This window comes from Elgaria multicarinata, chromosome 5, assembly GCF_023053635.1.
Source record: "Elgaria multicarinata webbii isolate HBS135686 ecotype San Diego chromosome 5, rElgMul1.1.pri, whole genome shotgun sequence".
NCBI classification, from domain to species: domain Eukaryota; kingdom Metazoa; phylum Chordata; class Lepidosauria; order Squamata; family Anguidae; genus Elgaria; species Elgaria multicarinata.
Genome location: NC_086175.1, coordinates 123,162,725 through 123,183,847, shown reverse-complemented (window position 1 = coordinate 123,183,847; position 21,123 = coordinate 123,162,725). Strand labels below are relative to the sequence as shown.

At 42.1% G+C, this 21,123-nt stretch overlaps 1 protein-coding gene across 5 annotated transcripts in view; it reads left to right on the top strand.

The window, feature by feature from the left end:
* FAT3 (FAT atypical cadherin 3) overlaps nucleotides 1-21,123 on the top strand; it is a 545,951-nt gene that overhangs the window by 270,223 nt on the left and 254,605 nt on the right. For all 5 annotated transcript variants that reach the window (XM_063127164.1, XM_063127165.1, XM_063127168.1 and 2 more), the window contains exon 3: nucleotides 8,312-8,626. In XM_063127164.1, the coding sequence (XP_062983234.1) occupies nucleotides 8,312-8,626 (315 nt within the window). The remainder of the gene's footprint in view (nucleotides 1-8,311; nucleotides 8,627-21,123) is intronic.

The following is a 21,123-nucleotide window of genomic DNA, read 5'->3' as shown; positions in this document are numbered from 1 at the left end:
ATCAAGTGATGCAAATGTGTGTCTGAACCCAACAACCAGGTAAATTGCTGTGTGAGTTTGCTCATACTGAAACTGATCTCTCTCTGACATACACGTACACTGTTCAAGCTCCTCTTTTTCCTGTCTTCTCTCCTTTCCTGCTGGAAACCTTGTGTTTTAAAGTCTAAAGTAATTCTAGTACTGTTTTGGGGTTTTTTGAGAGGGCTGTGGTTAAATCAATACTCTCTTTGGCAGTCTGGGATCTTGTTGTAGGGCAGCATATAAATACCTAAAATAAATATAAACTAAGAACACAGAGCTTTCAGCAGAAATGGCATCCATGTGCAATATTCAGTGCAATTTTTCTCTTGTTCTGAAGACATCATATTGAGCATTTCCCTACCTCTGTCAGTGGTAGCCATTGTTGCAGAGTGAAGGTGGGGAAATGTGGGCCTGTTCACGCTAAGCCATGGTTAGGCTGCTAACCCTTGCGCAGCAAATGGTTAGTGAGTGTGTTGAAACCATGGTTATGTAGTCACCATGGTTAGGAATGGTTCACTCAACACGCTAAGCCATAATGTTTAGCTCAAAATGCTTAACCAGTATGGCATAGTGTGTCATCTGAACAGGGTACAAACCACTTAGGGCAAAATCCTATGCATGTTTAGGTAGAAAGAAAGACCTACAAGTCCCAGCATTCCTCAGCCAGTCATCTGGCTTGGGGATGCTGGGAGTTGTAGGATTTGGTGTTGTTGTCTAAATCTGCATAGGATTGTTATTATTTATTATTATTATTATTTATTTATATAGCACCATCAATGTACATGGTGCTGTACAGATTACACAGTAAATAGCAAGACCCTGCCGCATAGGCTTACAATCTAATAAAGTTGTAGTAAACAATAAGGAGGGAAAGAATGCAAACAGGCACAGGGAAGTGTAAACAGGCACCGGGTAGGGTGAAGCTAAACAGTATAGAGTCAGAACAAACTCAATATTTAAAAGCTATAGGGAACAGAAAAGTTTTTAGCTGAGTTTTGAAAGCTGTGATTGAGTTTGTAGTTCTCAAGTGTTCTGGAAGAGCGTTCCAGGCGTAAGGGGCAGCAGAAGAAAAAGGACGAAGCCGAGTAAGGGAAGTAGAGGTCCTTGGGCAGGCGAGAAGCATGGCATCAGAGGAGTGGAGAGCACGAGCGGGGCAATAGTGTGAGATGAGAGAGGAGAGATAGGCAGGAGCTAGGCCGTGAAAAGCTTTGAAGGTCAACAGGAGAAGTTTTTATTGGATTCTGGGGTGAATTGGAAGCCAATGAAGAGCTTTAATGATGTCAGGATGCTAGATAAGTTGAATGAGAAGTTGTGGAGACAGAGGGCTCATCTACACCAAGCAGGATATTCCACTATGAAAGCGGTATATAAAAGGCAGGAGCCAAACTACTGCTTTATAGAGGTACTGAAGTGAATTGACAACTGTTGGGGCCCATTGACGCATACCATATACCGCTTTCATACTGCTAAATCCTGCTAGGTGTGGCTCCTGCCTTTTATATACCGCTTTCATAGTGGAATATCCTGCTTGGTGTAGAACTGGCCAGAGTGTAACATCCAGTGTTAGTCCTACTTAAAGTCGACCCATTGAAATCAATGGGATTTCAATTAATTATGTCTAACTTAAAGCCCATTCATTTTAATGAGTCTACTTTAAGTAGGGCTAACATTGGATACTATCCAGATGCTGGCATCTAACCCAAGGTTGCTATTTTAGATTTTAGATGCAGATGGTTCTGAACGTTACAACATTAAAGCAATGATTCAATTCATTATGTGAAAATTAAAATATAATAGTGGAGGGTATAATACCTAACTTGGGCCATTTCTACACCAGCCTGAAAATCCAGGCTGGTCACAGCTGAATCCCTGTGCATCCAGGGACTCCCAGGGGCAAGGGGGATGAGTACGGGTTTTACCAGGGATAAATAATTCCTGGGAAACCCAATTCTTCCCACGGTCTCGTAGGCGCCTGTCCCTGCTTCTTCCCTCCTCCACGCAAGTAGTGGGGTTCAGCAGAGGGAAGGAGCCAGGCTGGGGGCAGTTGAGGGACATTGGGGGTGGGGTGGGGACCAGGCTTGGGTTTTGTTTTATTTTTTATTTACCTTTCGCTGGAGCACAGGTGCGTCCGGCTCCTGTTCTTTTAAAAAGAAAATGGCGGTTGTGACAGGCGCGACATCCCTCTCTACTTCCGGGACATTACGCAGCCATGTGGGTGCAGGGCGACAATCCCGGAAGCAGGTAAGTCCGGGATCGCCCCCTCTCCCTCCTTCTACACCCATAGGTGTAGAAAGGGCCATAGTCAGCAACTTGACTTCTCTTTCATCCGTCTTTCTTGTCTCCCTTCCTGTTCAATTTATTTATGCAGGTGTGTACAAAGCCTGAGAGAAAAGAAGCAAAATAAAGCAATAGGCATTATTGTAGTATCAGTTGGCATTTGGGATCTCTCACAGATTGGACAGATGTAGCTCTGTGCTCTCTCAGTTCACACCATTCATTGGTTAATGCCAGGGCAGGCCTGAAAGGGAAAAGCAGGGGACAGTATATAAAAGCATATTTTAACTTGAAGCTTCATGGCCGTTATCTAAGGAAAGGCATTTTGATCATTCAGAATGGGGGGGGGGGGGAACTGCACAAAAACTGGGGTGGGGGAAACCACATTTCATTTCTTTTTTAATTATGAACCGCTGTCTGGTTTGTCACTTCCATAATTATGCTTCTTGCTTATCTTGTGTTCCTGTTTCTGTTTTCACTTATTTATACCCACAGAGTGTAGTTTATCAGATCCATTCCTTCTTCCCAAGATGCTATTGCTCTTCTGATCTCCAAGACATTTTCAAAGCAATTCACAACATATTTCACCTGTTCTTCTTTCAGAAGTCAACAATACGCCATCAAGAAGAACATTTGGGACACACACTTCACGTCCTAGATGAATAACACAGTATTATAGGAATACATAGGCTTCTGTCCTCTAGTCTAAGGTGTGGACTTGATATGGTTATATCATGCCTTCTCCTGGATGAACACAGTGATAATATTAATGCTTAAATGTACATATCAGCCCCAGGGTGAATACAATGAAAAATCACAGATCACCTTGTGAGTATTTCAGTATTTGTTGCAGAAGTTGGACCATTTTCACCATATATTTCACCTCTGTGCTTACCAAGCACAAGGAGTCTTGGAGCCACTTGTGAATAGTGTTCTCCTAACCCAGGCAAGCTGATAGTCCAGGAGTTTGGGACTAAATCTCCTATCAGCTTCAGCCAGCATTGCCAATGGTCTGGGATTTGGGGAGTTTCAGACTTCCACTGTCCTAACCTGCCAGTATTACAGTGTGTAACTTGGACCATCAACTGTTTTCAGGCCCCAGGCTCCATCCCAACTCAACCATACATTATATCATCAGAGTTTCTCTGGTGATTTCTCTATGGTTTCCAGTATGGTAAAGAAGAATGGGATTTGTTATCCTGTCCAATGATATATGAATGATTCAAAGGGATCTTTCATATATTACCACAATGGCACAGGAATTACTTCCACATCACTGTCACAATGTTTGGAAGCTGACTAAATATATGGGTCATCTCATAGAATCATAGAATAGTAGAGTTGGAAGGGGCCTATAAGGCTATTGAGTCCAACCCCCTGCTCAATGCAGGAATCCACCCTAAAGCATACTTGACAGATGGTTGTCCAGCTGCCTCTTGAATGCCTCTCGTGTGGGAGAGGCCACAACCTCCCTAGGTAACTGGTTCCATTGTCATACTACTCTAACAGTCAGGAAGTTTTTCCTGATGTCCAACCGGAATCTGGCTTCTTGTAACTTGAGCCCATTATTCCGTGTCCTGCACTCTGGGATGATCGAGAGGAGATCCTGGCCCTCCTCTGTGTGACAACATTTTAGGTATTTGAAGAGTGATATCATGTCTCCCCTCAATCTTCTCTTCTCCAGGCTAAATATGCCCAGTTGTTCATAGGGCTTTGTTTCCAGACCCCTGATCATCCTGGTTGCCCTCCTCTGAGCACGCTCCAACTTGTCTGCATCCTTATTGAATTGTGGAACCCAGAACTGGACGCAGTACTCCAGATGAGGCCTAACCATGGCCAAATAGAGAGGAACCAGTACCTCACGCGATTTGGAAGCTATACTTCTATTGATGCAGCCCAAAATAGCATTTGCCTTTCTTGCAGCCATATTGCACTGTTAGCTCATATTCAGCTTGTGATCTACAACATTTCCGAGATCTCGGAATTGTTGTAGATCACAAGCTGATTATGAGCCAACAGTGTGATATGGCTGCAAGAAAGGCAAATGCTATTTTGGGCTGCATCAATAGAAGTATAGCTTCCAAATCGCGTGAGGTACTGGTTCCTCTCTATTCGGCCCTGGTTAGGCCTCATCTAGAGTATCTCATCCAACTGTTGACATCCTTAGCCACGTGATTATTGCATGGGGAGTACCCATGTAATTGGCTCCACCTACATGGTTCCAGGCTTTCAGATGTTGCCATGGAGAAGTATCTCATGCAGCACTGCAGTAATGTTTAAAGGGGCCCTAATGAAGGGCACATACTCAAGATAATTTGGCAGAGAAAAAGTAGCTCTGTCTTGTTAATAATCAGAGACAACAATCAGAGTGTCTAAATTTATTCCCCACCTTTTCAATGCATTTAGCTGAAGTGGCAGATGTAATCTACATTGTCGATGCTGAGTTTGGAACCAGGGGCAGTAATTATTCCAGGTTATTGAACACAAAATATATAAGTGGAGAAAAAAAATGAATATGTGGCATGATAGAAGGGGCTGTAGCTCAGTGCTAGAGCATCTGCTTTGCATGCAGAAAATTCCAGGTTCAATCCCCAGCATGTCCAGGTAAGGCTGGGGAAGAATCCTGCCTGAAGCCCTGGAGAGCTGCTGCCAGTCAGTGTTGACAGTACTGGGCTAGATTGAGCAATGATCTGATAAGGAACCTTCCTGTGTTCCTATGACCTTCGTTGGCAGGTTGTGCATTGTTCTTGTTCAAGTTGATGTTCTATGTCCAATTGTTTATACCTAATATTCCTTTGGCTCCTTGGAGTTAGATATTTTAAACTTGCTTTTGGAGTTCGGTATTGCTTTAGGATCCTTGGACTTCTACACAAAGTATATATGTGATCATTGCACCATGAATATCCTCTTGAGATGCCTAATTATACTTGCCGTTATTTCCTTGTGGGAAGAATCACATGGTAGCTCTCGAAAATCTTGCACAAGACTTTAGGCAGTCTCAGAAATGTTCACAGGATGGCATCATCAAAAATTCTCTATTAGCACTGCCCAAGAGCCAAATCTTTCTCCCGTGAATGACAAATTGCTGTACTTAAACTCTTTAACTGGCATCAACAGCTAAATCCAACTTTCCTTTCCTTCCTTTCTTCCCTGCAGCTTCTTTTGCTAATATCTTTCTATTATTTGCTCCCAGACTATCTCTTTCAAAATGTTTCATCTCCGAATTTTAATGATGGATTAGGATGACCAAAAAAAAAAAAAAAGTGTTGAGATTATATAGTTGAACATGCTGGTTTTAGAAGCATGGCTCAGTATGGATTATTACTGTATGCTCAATGCTATATATACTGCTCAGTAATCGCCATGACAGTTTTGTCTCTTCAAGTGGGGCTGAAAATGTTTGATTCGTGCCATAATAATCAAATAATTTAAATTCTCAGTTCAACTTATATGGAAGTCAATCTGTGATAAAAACCCTTCGGCTTCAGTTATAAGGAGGGAATGGCTCCCATATTGCTTTAGACTGAACTAAAGTGGGGTAGTAATGAAAATAGGTGAAATCCACTTTAAACTTTGCAAAGAAAGATATGTAAAATGTTATGTGCCAGTGAAAATTACATACGTTGTGTTGCATTTTTTTACGTACTTTTCCGAAGGGTGGTGGAGGAAGTGCAGGCGGAACAGATTAAGACCTCCTAGGCATTTGACAACGTATGATAAGGGTTTTCACAGTTTATAACTTGGATTTTTTAATAGATGATTGTTTAAAATTGCTTTCTGTTTTTGCATGTAACGATTTTACATTGTGTTGTTATGTTGTATTTTTAGGGGTTTAAACTCTTTAAATTAGGGATGTGCTCCGCTTCTAATCGGACCGGAGAAGCAGTAGCGGAGCGGGGGGCTTCACCTGCCCTTAAGGCGGAGGCGAAGAGGATTGGGGGGCCGGCGGAGCGTGGCGAAGAGGATCGAGGTGAAGGCGGATCCTTTGCCTCGATCCGGAGCTCCGCCGGAAAGGTAAGTGGGGTTTACCGGGCCCTGCCGCTGTCGCTGTCGCCCATGCGGCGACAGCAGCAGGGCCCGGTAACGCCCCCCGCCCTCCTCTGCCTTACCTGCCTCCGTCCGCGGTCCGTCAGTGTCTCCAATTGAGCCCGTGGTTCCAGCAGGAAGTCTGGGCCGCACTTGCGGCCCAGACTTCCTGGTGGAACCACGGGCTCAATTGAAGATGGTGACGGACCGCGGACGGAGGCAGGTAAGGCCCCCCTCCCCCTTCGTCCCTTACCGGGCTCTGCTGCCGTCGCCGCATGGGCGGCGATGGCGGCAGGGCCCGGTAACCCCCCCCCCGCCCTCCTCTCCCTTACCTGCCTCTGTCCGCGGTCCGTCAGCGTCTCCAATTGAGCCCGTGGTTCCACCAGGAAGTCTGGGCCGCTCAATTGAAGATGGCGACGGACCACGGATGGAGGCAGGTAAGGCCCCCCTCCTCCTTACCGGGCTCTGCCGCTGTCGCCGCATGGGCGGCGATGGCGGCAGGGCCCGGTAACACCCCCCCTATGGGGGGGACCGGAGCTCCGATCCGGATCCGGAGCTCCGAGCGGAGCAGAGTGGGCACAGGCGGAGTGGGGGCGGGGCGGAGCGGGCCGATCTGAAAATGGCGGATCTTAAAGTGAAGCGGAGTGGGGGGTCTGTGCACACCCCTACTTTAAATCACCCAGAGACCTTTCGATATTTGGCATGATAGAAATGTAATAAATAAAATGAAATGAATGTGTGTAGGGAGAAAGACAGAGCCTACCACCTACCTCCATTAACTTTTCATTGAATGCATGATTAATTAATTAATTAATTAATTAAGGCCAGATCTACACCAAGCAGGATATTGCACTATAAAAGCGGTATATAAAAGGCAGGAGCCACACCAAGCAGGATGTAGCGGTATGAAAGCGGCATATGGCATGTGTCAATGGGCCCCAACAGTTGTCAATGCACTTCAATACCGCTATAAAGCAGTAGTGTGGCTCCTGTCTTTTATATACCATTTTCATAGTGCAATATCCTGCTTGGTGTAGATGAGCCCTAATACATTTCTATACTGCCCCATAGCCAAAGCTCACTGTGCGGTTCATAAGAATTAAGGCCTCAAGGTACAGTGTAAAACACTATAAAGTATTAAAATTTAACACTTACAAAAGTACAATCAGAATAAAACCTAGCAGCAATACAGAGATTTAAAATACAGGTTTAAAGCAGCAGACTAGAATGCTAAAATGCTGGGGAAATAAAAAGGTGTTCACCTAGTGCTGAAAGGAGTAACAATGTAGGCATCATGTGAACCTCTCTAGGGTGGTCATGCCACAGCTGGGATGCCACAGCAGACAAGGCCCTCTTCCTTGTAGCTACCCGTCTCACTTCCTTTGGCAGGAGCTCCCAGAGAAAAACCCAGGAGAACTTCTCTATAAATCTAGTGTGCTGCTGATTGTCATGAATGAATGACAGTTGCACACTTATTTATTTGTATGTCAGTAAGTCTATATACACCGGTTGCTGGGGGACTTGTGCAGGAGGGTGTTGTTGCACTCATGTCCTGCTTTGGTGGTCCCTGGCTGATGGCTGGTTGGCCACTATGTGAACAGAGTGCTGGACTAGATGGATCCTTGGTCTGATCCAACACAGCTCTTCTTGTGTTCTTCTATTTGACAGCATGTGTGTGCAACTAGGAAGATGCAGCTAATGCGGGATGTTAGGAGAGTTGGGGGGTCCTCCAAGACAGTGATGGGATAGGAAAGGTTCAGAGGGAGAATGGTCCACTTAATCTGGAGCTTCTGCAGTAAGGAAATTTCATGTTTACATACCAGTTTGAAATAACTACCCCGACCTCTGGGTTCAGGCATTTAGTTTCAAAGAATGGCTTGAAAATATTTTCTTGCATGCTCCTAATGGACAACTTTGTGCTTTAAATCTCTCTCTCTGTTGTTCTCAGTAACCCTGAATCTTGTTTCCCCCCCCCCATCCTTTCTTGCAGGAGTTATATACACAGCAGATATTCTAGATCGAGAGACAACCCAGTCCTACTGGCTAACTGTGTATGCAACAGATCATGGCGTTGTTCCACTTTACACCACCATTGAAGTCTATGTTGAGGTTGAAGACGTGAATGACAATGCCCCGTTGACTTCTGAACCCATTTATTACCCATCTGTTTTGGAAAACTCCCCTAAGGATGTATCGGTTATTCAGATACAGGCTCAAGATCCTGATTCTACCACTAATGAAAGGATGAGTTATAGGATTACAAGTGGAAACCCTCAGAACTTTTTCATCATTAATACTAAAACAGGTATTATTATTATTATTATTATTATTATTATTATTATTATTATTATGTGTTTACTTTGTGTGCAATCATCAATTGATACGTACAGATTATCAGCCGATTTTTTTGCATATGTTGTTTTATTCCTTCCTTCAGCAGTCTTTTGTTCAGCTGTTAATATCTCATGAACACATCATGTTTGCTCGCTGCAAACCATGGTTTGCTTATTGGGAGACAGCCTTGTGAACATATTCTCTGTTTGCTCTGGCATGAGTACCTTGTTGGTTTTAATCATAATATAGCAATATTGCTACTGTGATTTATGCTGAATAAGGTTCTCCTCTGAACCAGGATTTGAAATCAGGGTTTGAAAATAAATAAATAAATAAATAAATAAATATGATGGGTTTTTTATCCACTGAGGTTCATTTCCAGGGAGCTAGGGTTGTATCTGTATTGAACCCTAACATTTCTTCTCCATGCAGATAAATTCCCTTTTAGGAGCTTCAAAATAGATACAATTTCAGCAGTAGGTTATTGTAAATAATACATCTTCTACTTTTTACTTGTAATCATGTGCGTTAGTAAATGATATATTGTTTTTCTCTTTATTGTTTTGTGGCCTTTTAAGTAAAAGTTCCGATTCCTTCATTAACTTGCTAAAATCAGAGCCAGACTGTGGCAAGCTTTAGCAAACATTTTTCATAACTTAACCAGGGGTGGTTGTTGTTTTTGTCATATTCAGCTGCCAACCAGTGAAGCAAACAAGCAAATCGATGAATGTAGAGAGTGAAAGTTCTGCAGTTTTGCCATTTGATCTGTAGCATGGAATTGTCTTTGTAATACTGTGTCTGTCAGCTACGTTGAAGAAAGAGCAGCGCTAGTTAGGATATCTCTGTTTAATAGGCATATTGAGGCACAGAGGAGTTCCATGCAAAAACTGCACCGTTGGGCTCCTACTGCACCCACTTTGATGACTGGTGGAAGATGAGGCCCCATCGTGTAAGAGTGAAAAATTTGGCAGGAGCACATACGGGTTTAGAGGCAAACCATTTTATGTTTTGCTTTGTTTTGATTTCTCGGATACAGATAACGCTCACAGCGTTGTGATCTTAAATATCCTTGGCTTGAAGTTTAGGTAACTCAAGAGCATACCTTCCTGGTATGTGAAACACGGGTTTTCTGAAATGCAGTTTCCTCAGAGTAGTGAATATGAACAGTGTCCACTGAACACCATCCGACAAGGGGGGGATTGTGTTTCCTTACCATCGCTTTCCCCTCACTTCTGTCCCAGGAGACTTCCTCTTTCTTCACACAGGTGAAGAAAGAGGAAATAAACAATAACTTTCTTCACACAGGTGAAGAAAGAGGAAATAAACAATGGCCCATTCAGTGGGCTTTTTTTTTTTATTGCGCTGCTTTTCCTGCACATAGCAGAAGATGATGGCATATTTAGTTCCCCCCCCCCAAAAAAAAATCAGATTTACCGGGAACTTATTTGTGGCGGAAAGAAGACCAGAAGGAGAGGGAGACACGTGGGAGGCAGACATCGTCGTCAAAAGGAATCGCAAAAAATATGAGTGGGCAGTAATGAGCATGCGATAAAACGCTCGTCTGATGACACTCCTAGGGCCTGTGGAGGAGATCATGCATTAAACAGTATGTGAGAGGTGTTAAAGTCAACCTTTCATCTTGGTGTTTGGTTGGAAGACATTGTCCAGAGAGGTTGTGGAATCCCCCTTTCTTGTAGGCTTTTTAAGAAGACAAGCTGAGCATTGCTCAGGTATGGCTGAAAGCAGGGATGGGCAATTCGTTCTGAATCCTTGAGGGACCACACTCTTCTCCAGGTCTAAGAGAAGGATGAGGGCATTCCAGCCAGGTGTTTCCCACCAGCTTCTCTTACATGTCATGTTCCTCTCCTAGGACCTGCCCAATGCTTAGCATTAGAGAAAGATACCCCGCTGTCTGGCACTGAGCAAGGAAATCCCACTACACTCTCCAGCCCCTGGGACCTGAACAATTCCTGGATCATGGCCTTAAGGGGACAGAATTATATTTTGCTTCACAAACCAACTGTTTTAATAGTTGACCTGTAGGGTGTGTGTCATGCTCTGTATATTAAAAGAAGAAGAAGATGCATGCACCACTATGGACTTCTAAGTTAGGACTTATATCTGCCACTTATTAAACCCAATGAGAGATGTAGCATTACAAGGTGAAATAGCTTTCGTACAACATTTGTGAATATCCCCCACCCTACAAAGGTAAACTTTCTATTGCCTTTTGATTTGCATTTAAATACATATTTTAAACTTATTTTACCGCATGATCCGTTTCATTTCTAAATGTACTGTCTTTCAAAACATACGGTTTAAAAATATTTTTACAATATATATATATGGGGGTGAAAACTGCATCATAACATTTGGCAAGCACAAATGCCAGTGGGGAAGTTCCGATTCACACAGTAGTCAAGCCTGTACGGATTAGGTTAGTTTGCACTGGAATTCCCAAAAACTGAATTCCTAAAACATCTTTAATTACTAAGTAGAGAAGAGATGAGATATGGCTGTTTTCAGCAGCACCAATTCCTATGCCTTAATGCTACTTCCAGCCTGTGTATTACAGATCTTTAGCTTGGTTGCTTATGCTCCCAAAAATAACCATATAAGAGACGACATTGACCCACCTTCATGCAGTGTGCATTAATCTGTAGGGTTGAGTTTTAGAATGGTTCCTATTATGCACCAGAATTGTTCTTTTTTAAACTGCTAGAAGATGATCCATAATAAGCCATTTCCTTTCTGTCGAGCAATTGCTGGAAAAGTTAGTTAGGGAATGGTGGAAGAAGAAAGGTAAATAAAACAGATGATAGAGTAATATACAGTAAAGCAGATTGATTGCGGCTATAAATTTTCTGTTTTATTTCCCATATATGGGTGTTAATTTCACAGTAAAGCATAGTGGTAATGTATTGCTTTGATTTATTGCATTTTTGTGTGTTCCGAAGGAAGTAATGAATTTTAATTCAAACTATTACACACTTGAAAAAAAAAATCTTACAACAAACTGGTGGGTGCAAGAACCAACGCCGTTGTATTTATTATTTTAAAGCTAGAGTTACTACAGGAAAATTACCAGGTTTCTAGAGACAATAATGAGCTGGATGAAAGCATATACACTGAAACTCAGTACAGATAAGAGGAAAGTGATGGTGGCTACTGAATAATGCCATAGATCTCTCTCTTTCCCTTTAGAAGGCAGATCAAACCACTGCGGAGCAGACATTCATTTGGACAATCTATGAATTATATTGGATATCTGTCCCTGCTGCTAATAATATTGATATTGCTGCCACTGCCTTTTTTTTTGTATGAAAGGCAAGATAGAAGTGATTTGAATACATTTATAAATAAATAGATGGGAGGGGAGATCTGAGTGACCTGAGACTAGGGTCATGGCTAGACCAGGCCTATATCCTGGGATCATCCCAGGATCATCCCTGTGCATCCACATGACGCACAGGGGATCCCAGGAGGGATGATCCCTCTCTTGTCCCAGGATTTCACTCTACCCTTTAATCCCGCATTTTCCACGGTCTCGGGATAATCTCTAGACTGTGGAAAGTGTGGGCAGGCATCACAGTTTGTCCTGGCTCTTTGTGAGTAACCACGAGGCCCTGGGCATGGAGCACAGAGCTCCTCAGGGGGTGGGGTGGACTGTGCGCTCCTACTCTATTAACAACAACAACAACAACAACAACGGTGGCCACGATAAACCAGGGCGACGATCTCATGATCATAAAATCACAAGATCATTGCCCTCTGACCCCTTCATGTAGCTATGGCCTAGATGACTATTTTATGTTTAATGAGAGAAACACGAACCACTACTTCCAGTATCCAAAGAAGTAAGCCTGTGTGCACCAGTTGCTGGGGAACATGGGTGGGAGGGTGCTGTTGCACCATGTCCTGCTTTGTGGGTCCCTGTGGTCGACAGCTGGTCTGCCACTGTGTGAACAAAGTGCTGGACTAGGTGGACCCTCAGTCTGATCCAGCATGGCACTTACATTCTTATGGTCCTGTTATTTGATGGTCAGGTGGTCACTGTAAGTGGAGCCCGTTTCTCCAATATCCATTCGTTTGACAGCAATCCCCCACCCCACTCCTCTCCCCCAGCGTGAAGTGTTGGTAAAGTCTAAACGGGACTACAGTAATATTCTCTGGGAAATGCAGATTAGGTTGGTTAAAAATGTGCACCAAATAAAATCCCCCCTTTTCTAAATGCAAGTTTCCTTGATGTACGGATTTAAAAGGCAGAGAAAGATAGAAGTCGAGAATTAATCAGAAATACTTTCGGGCTGCTATTCTTGCTGTTCTTCGAAATGTAAATCATTCAACTACTGTTGTCACATTTGCATATTAGAGTGTTCCATCATCTAGGAAGGATGAAGCACTATTGAATGTGTGTCAATTTAAGTAGAAATATAGGATTGGAAAGTGGATAACTCTCTGTAAAATGAACAGTTTTTGAATATATATTTTTTGTCTGCTTGGTTTCTTCACTAAGTTAAAAACAACTTTGTGAATTGGCCATAATTACAGATACAGTTCAATTAAAATTTCCAAATCTATGCAGTAGTTAAAAAACATTGCAACTAGAAAAGAAATAAATAAAAAATAAGCCCTTATATTGGTTTATGTTAACAGTGTCTTATTCTACTTTTTAAAGACAGTTTCCCAATAATTGAATTTTAAATACATAGTTCCAAAATTATTCTTGTGCCCCCCCCCTTTTTGTACTTTAAAAGCTCTTTCACTTTTTTTAGACATAGTAAACAAATCTTCTTGTAATGTCCTCTCTTCCCACTTGGAGTCAAAAGGTTCATGAGATCATGGTGGCTTTTACGCTTTATAATGAGCCTGAGTGGCATTCCACATACCATTAAATATTCATTTAAGTCTCTTCTTGGCTGGCCATTTTGTGGGTCTCATAAATAGTATTTTAGAACTTCCATGCGTGCCTTTTTAGTAGTGTCATTCTGCAACCGTTACTCTAACGTGCATGTGGATGTCAGTACAGAACTGTATCAGAAACACAGGGCTGGATCCGAAACTTAGTCTTACCTAGAGACAAGCACACCTCTTTAAATCAGTGGCCAAATCCAGCACAAGGTGAGAGTACAAAATTACTGTGCTAGTGGAGGTTTGCTGCCTTTTCCAATTATGTGAAAATGGTACAAGCGCTACCAGGCCACTTGGTAAATCTCAGCAGTTGCCTAACTGGATCTGCAAGCGGAACTTTAGTTAGATTCCCCCCAGAGCATAGTTCGGAACTTGGTTTCTGCTAGCTCAGCATCATTTGCACTAGCATAATGATACCATTAAATACAATCCAATGGGTTTTAATTTAGTCATAACTTACTTTTGTACCATTGATTTCAATGAGTCTACTCTAAGTTAGGGATGTATGCTAATTTTGTTTCAGTTCACACATTACTCAAAAAATGCCTGTTTGCAATGCAAAACACGAGCATGAGTGCATTTTCTCTTAAAATGTTTGCAAATCCTCAAATCTCACACTATTGCCCCGCTCGTGCTCTTCGCTCCTCTGATGCCATGTTTCTCGCCTGCCCAAGGGTCTCTACTTCCCTTGCTCGGCTTCGTCCATTTTCTTCTGCTGCCCCTTACGCCTGGAACGCTCTTCCAGAACATTTCAGAACTACAAGTTCAACCGCAGCTTTTAAAGCTCAGCTAAAAACTTTTCTTTTTCCTAAAGCTTTTAAAACTTGATTTTGTTCTGACTTTATACTGTTAGTTTTACCCTACCCAGTGTCTGTTTACCCTACCCTGTGCCTGTTTGCTTTCTCTTCCCCTCCTTATTGTTTTATTATGGTTTTATTAGAATGTAAGCCTATGCGGCAGGGTCTTGCTGTTTACTGTTTTACTCTGTACAGCACCATGTACATTGATGGTGCTATATAAATAAATAATAATAATAATAATAAATGTGCCTTCATGTTCACAAAATGTGTACCTGAAAAATGTGCAGCTTTCTCAAAATGCACAACTTTCTTTAAATGCACAATTTTCTTAAAATCGGCACATTTTAAATCACCCATGCTTTGTTCTACTGGGGAAATTTATGCAAATTTGGGAATTGCTTGCACAACTTTCATATTTGATAGTTGTTTATTTTGCGTATTTTGCGTAATTTTCTCATTCACTCAAATTGAAGAGTGATTGCAAACACGGGCATACATCGGGGAGAGATGAGCAGCGAGCTGATGTTCAGAGAATTTTGACAAGCACAAACATCGCCCATTGGACCATCCCTACTCTTAAATGAGAATACATGAGAATCTTATTTCACTTCACAAGTCACTCAAAAATATCGTGTTCACAACTACAAATGTGAATGGGAGCGCGTGATCTCTGAAAACATTTGCCAGTTCCCAAACTTGTGCTCACGTTTGAAAAAATGCACATTTTGGGCAATTTGCATTTTCACATTTTAGGCAACGGAGGAAAGGTGTGTACTTTCCCCATGAGAATGATCCCCCCAAAAAACAGTTTGCAAGCAAGAACGGGAGCGAGCTGAACCGAGCATTGAAGTGAAGCTCAGAGAATTTCAGTGAGCACAAGCATCCTTGGTTCTCCCATACCTAATTCTAAGTATTTAATCCACTTTAAAAAAAAAAGACAACATCAACAACACTGTATTTATAATATTTATATTATGCATTTATTTTTGTATGCTAAATTGATTTGTTGAAGATGATCTTCAAGGTTGATGTAGGGTATCTTTTTCATCCACCAGGTTTGCTTTAAGGAAATGTCTGTCTAAAGGGATGTAATAATACGTGTGTGTGCTTGCACATGTGTAGACAGGATGCACGGTGTCCTAATCAAGCAAACTGTGTCTCTGGATGCAAATGTGCACAGATGCATGCATTGCCATCTACACTGTGACGTGCATCAGGGCCCCAGCGTACTAGCTGGAACTCTCTTGCGCATGGGGAATACACATACTCAGCCAAATCCGGTTGCCAGATCCATTTTTCTATAAATAGAACTCAATCAGGGCTATGTAATGCAATGCAGTCATGCGTCTTCTTTCCGTACCAACTTTGCATGGGTCAAATGAAGATGCATAAAACCATAAGTTCCCTAGGCATGCTTTATACCTCTTTTAAAAAGCTTAAATTCCAAAACTATGTATTTCTTCCTTCCATAGAAAGCAATCACACACACACACACACACACACACACACACACACACACACAGGGGTAGGTAATGGATGTGCAAAACATTACATACTATTATTTCAAACAAAATTCTTTGTCAACGAGAGCCTAAGGAAACTTCATCTTTGCTGCTGCAGTGATTTTAAAACTGGGTCAGGTCAGGAAGGAGCTCCAAGACAGTCGGAGAGTTGGTCTGAGCTAGATGAGGCTGAAATATTGCTAAACAAATGGAAAGATTGCAGAGTTGTTACTTTTCAGGTATTCTTTGTTTGCAGCAAGCTGGGTGAGCCCTCTGCTTGTTTAACTGGTGGGAAATGAGTCTGCCAACGCACGATATTGGCAACGGTTACCAGATTAGGTGGCTGTAAAAAAGGAAAAGGGGGAAAAGGACACATTTCTGGAAGACAATCAGTCTGTTTGTGGCTTATTAGCATGATAGCAGAACGGATCATACAGAGGCAGTATCCACTATGCTGGTAGTGAACTCACTTTCCACAACTAGATTCTTCCATAGTCGAAATGGCAGCATCTGTACTAGAGATGTGTGACACTGGAGATTCTGTTCTGTTTAAGCCTAACGGGATTTCACCACATTTCCATTCTCATAAGTGGTGGCAGACTATAGAGGAATCCCCCAACCCCCATTTTCAGAAATGTCAATTTTTTTGTTTTTTGTTTTTTTGTTTAATCTGGATCTCAGTTTTGCTGCCCCATCACCTCTGTCTCTGAGTTAGTATAGCCAGCACACATCTAGCTATTATGAACATAATACCGGTAGAGATTTTCAAGATACAGTTCTTAAGATTTCCTCTGGATGGTATGTAAAATAATTTTAGCTTCAAGGCAGCTCTGAGACTGATACCAACATCCGCGGCACACAGTCCAGTTTCTAAAGCATTACAATTCTGTCTTGCTGTCTTTGCAATACTTCGCCCACGTTCTTTGAAGTGATGTTGCCTGTTATGAAAAAACTCCTTTGTGTCAGCTTCTGCTCAGCTTTATGCATGTAAATAGCCCTGCTATTTTCAGTCACCTCCCAGGACGGGGTCTCCTTGATGTGTGTTTGGAAGCCCACGTTTTAGACCACCAGAGGTGAATGCTTTTAGCTCCGGGCTCAGAGTTTGAAAGTGACAAGAAGGGGTGTGCATGTTTGAAGGAAAGCGTCCCATACTGGCTGTCATGTTGAGATAATGCCGTTTTCCTTGGCAGCATGAAGGGCTTTGGCTTATGTCTCCAATCGCCTTGCTGCAAAATTTATCTTTGCAAAACCAATCCCACTCCCCTTCAAAGCCCTCATTGCTCAAATGCAGTGTGCATAGTATGTGCTTCAGTGATAAATATATAGACTGCTCATGCTGTATATCTGTCGTCTTATGTGTTTTCCATTCTCCCCTGGTCTGCTTCCTTTCTATCTTGCTTCCTCATGCTTTGGCTCTTAATTTGCTTCTTCCCTCTGGCTCAGCTGGCAGGCAGAGGCCTGGATTACTATTCTCACCTCCCTGAAGCATCTCTCCTATGTTGACCTATTGCTGACAACCTGGAAGAAATCAGTAGCAGGAGATCGTAATAATGCTCTCACTGCATGATGGCACATGACTTAGAATCATAGAATAGTAGAGTTGGAAGGGGCCTATAAGGCCATCGAGTCCAACCCCCTGCTCAACGCAGGAATCCACCTTAAAGCATCCCTGACAGATGGTTGTCCAGCTGCCTCTTGAAGGCCTCTAGTGTGGGAGAGCCCACAACCTCCCTAGGTAACTGGTTCCATTGTCGTACTGCTCTAACAGTCAGAAAGTTTTTCCTTTCAGTGGCTAGAGATGGAGATAGGTGAGTAAAGTCCCAAAGCTGTTGAGGCAGCTATACTTGAAATGGACACACCCTTGGAATAGCCAAGTAAAGTCTCTATGTTGGAAACAGTCTAAATTTAACTATTGTAGCACTCCATAGCACTACAGAGCACTTTGCTGCTGAATTTCATCAGCCTACTGGCTAGGGTGACCCTATGAAAATGAGGACAGGGCTCCTGTATCTTTAACAGTTGTATTGAAAAGGGAATTTCAGCAGGTGTTATTTGTATGCATGCAGCACTTGGTGAAATTCCCTCTTCATCACAACAGTTCAAGCTGCAGGAATGCTGTCCTCCTTTTCATATGGTCACCCTACTACTGGTGGTTTGGGCTAGGTGTGGGGGCGCACCGTGGACTGTGGCCCGTGCCGGAAGTCCAGGCAGCAAAAAAAAAAAAAAGTCACCCTAGCCTCCAGACTTTGCCCACCCCTGCAGTATATACTTGTGCTATTTCTATGAACTTGTAAAGGTTATTAAAAACATTATGACCACCATAAAGGGTGATTCTGGAGCATATGTACTGCAATATAAAAAGCCCAAGCTTAGCCAAGAAAATGCCTGCGCATTGCAGAGAAGAGAAGAGAGAAATACAGCAGAAGAAACAAATTGTGGTCATTAGAGGAGATTACCTTGGAAATAACTTTTGAATATTCTCACTTTCTCTTTCATGTACATGCATAGCAATCACTGAGATGGACTTGGTGAGGTTAATATCAGAGGTACAGCCTTTCTACACTACAAATTTAGGGTCAAGCTAAGAATTTGTGGGTTCATCTACACCAAGCAGGATATTCCACTCTCCCACACTAGAGGCATTCAAGAGGCAGCTGGACAACCATCTGTCAGGGATGCTTTAGGGTGGATTCCTGCACTGAGCAGGGGGTTGGACTCAATGGACCTGTAGGCCCCTTCCAGCTCTGTTATTCTATGATTCTATGATTCTATGAAAGCAGTATGAAGGTGGTATATAAAAGGCAGGAGCCACACTACTGCTTTATAGCGATACTGAAGTTCACTGACAACTGTTGGGGCCCATTGACACAGACCATATACCACTTTCATACCGGTTTCATAGTGCAGTATCATGTTTGGTGTAGGTGTGTCATGGGCCCCAAAAGTTGTCAGTGCACTTCAGTACCACTATAAAGCAGTAGAGATAAATCCTGCAGTGCACTTCAATACCACTATAAAGCAGTAGTGTGGCTCCTGCCTTTTATATACTGCTTTCATATTGGAATATCTTGCTTGGTGTAGATGAGCCCTGTGTGACTTGGAAGATGTACTGCAATATATTGGAATATGTGTGACTTGGAAGATGTACTGCAGAATCTATGGGTTGGAGACACAGAAATAAGAAGTCATTTAAATCTGTTTCAGATTTCTTCGACGTCTCTAACCTTTATTCTCCCGTTGTCCAGTTCTTCTGTTCCTATGTCTGTTGATGCAAGAGAGAAGCACTGGCACCAATAGGGTCTTCCTTTATCCTGTCGTGCAAGAACTTAATATTTTGCGGGTGGGGAGATCACATCCAGAGAGGGAGGGAGGGAGGGATGAAGCCTTCCCTCCATAAACATTGTGGTGCCAATCCAGAGGCCCACATTTACTTTTGAGTAAACTGCCCAGAGAGCCTTGGCTGTTAGGCATTATAAATATGTAATAAAATAAAATAAACAAACTACACAGAAGAGAGCTGCACTTTCCATGCGGAGCTGAGGAACATTTTTTTATTTACTTTCCAGAATTGTATGCAAATTTTGTCATAGAAAATATTACAGGAAAATACGCTATTATTTTAAAAATAACAACAACAACAGTACATGTTTTATACATCTCTTAGCTCAGCCTCATCTATATAGTCTTTTTTGTAGGCTTTCTTCATTGATTGTATGCGGAACTGAGAAAGTAGTAAAAATGTTACGTACCACCAAAAGGTACATAAATTGCGGCAATCTCTTTTTGCGTAATTTTCTGAAGGGGTAAAATTAACCCCCACAACAACCCTCATTCGGTGAATGAGCAGATGACAGAATGAAAGACACCTGATAATCTGCGAAACCACAGAACATCCCTATCTTTCTAAGAAAGATAGTGGTATAGCCGTTCTGCTCTACAAACCTCCATGGGTTTTATACATCTTTTGTGGCTTCCCTGCAAATTATTATTATTATTATTATTATTATTATTATTATTTATTTGTTGAGATTTCTGAGAGTTTCCTTTTAAGACACTTCTTGTTTTCCTCACAGTTTCCAGCTTTAGTCCCCCCCCTACGCACTAATTTATTCATTTGTGATTTGGAAAACATTTCCCTGAAGATGACTCCTGAACAGGTTTTAGACTCAAGTATAGATGTCCAAGCAATGTTGTGGAGAGAGGCACATGGATTTTTTTTTGGGGGGGGGGGTTGGTTGGTTGGAGAAGACCCTGCATGCTTGTAAAATCCTTTTGTTTGGTATCCGTACTTTACCTGTTTAACAAACAGCTGCACTAGACAAGTTCAGTAATGCCAGGTTTAATTTTGTTTCCAAAGTGGGGGGAACCCCTCCTATACTTTATATAATATTTTGTCTGATTTTTTTAATACCCTGAGGCATTCACTTGACTCCTTAGGATATTTTAATTTTTAATCATTATTCAAGCATATATAACTAGAGAAATTTACAGCATGGGGTAAACAGATGGATTAGCAATTGTGCATGTAATTAGAAATAACCCTTGATTTTTAAAAAGTGTTTAAATATTCAACTTCCTTTATGTGGAAAAAAAAATCATCTTGATGGAAACCGGTGATGCACAGTAATATAATGAATAAGAATTCTTGGGAAAGCCTGTCACTCAGCGCACACTTGACATATAATATTCACATTTAGCAAATTGCAGATGGAATTAGCATGCAAGGTATTTTTAAAGATGCATTGTAAAAGTAAAACCAATGGAGCAAAATGTGTTTTCTCTTCAGAACTGTGCTGACTTCTGTCAGATCATACAGATATAGGATTTTGCCCAAAGAAAGTGGAGGTGGGTAATAAGATTATTTCTGTCTCTAGCTTTAACTCTGCCTTCCCCAACCTAGTGCCCTCCAGCATGGCTGTGGGTGATGGGAGTTGGTCCAATGTAGGTGGAGGGTCCCAGGTTGGGCATCACTGCTCTAACCAGATCTTTCCTCCTCATAGAATCATAAAATAGTAGAGTTGGAAGGGGCCTATAAAGTCATCGAGTCCAACCCCCTGATCAATGCAGGAATCCACCTTGAAGTGTACGCTTCTGTTGGCAATGTTCAGTCCCACTTCCTTGCACAGTCCTCTTGCTTTGCTTATTGTTAACATTTCTGAAATCAGAATTAACACAGACTCATTTCATCCCCAGAGGTCATTTATAACTAGGGATGACCATCATTCTTTTTTGGGAATTCCACAGCATCTGTGACT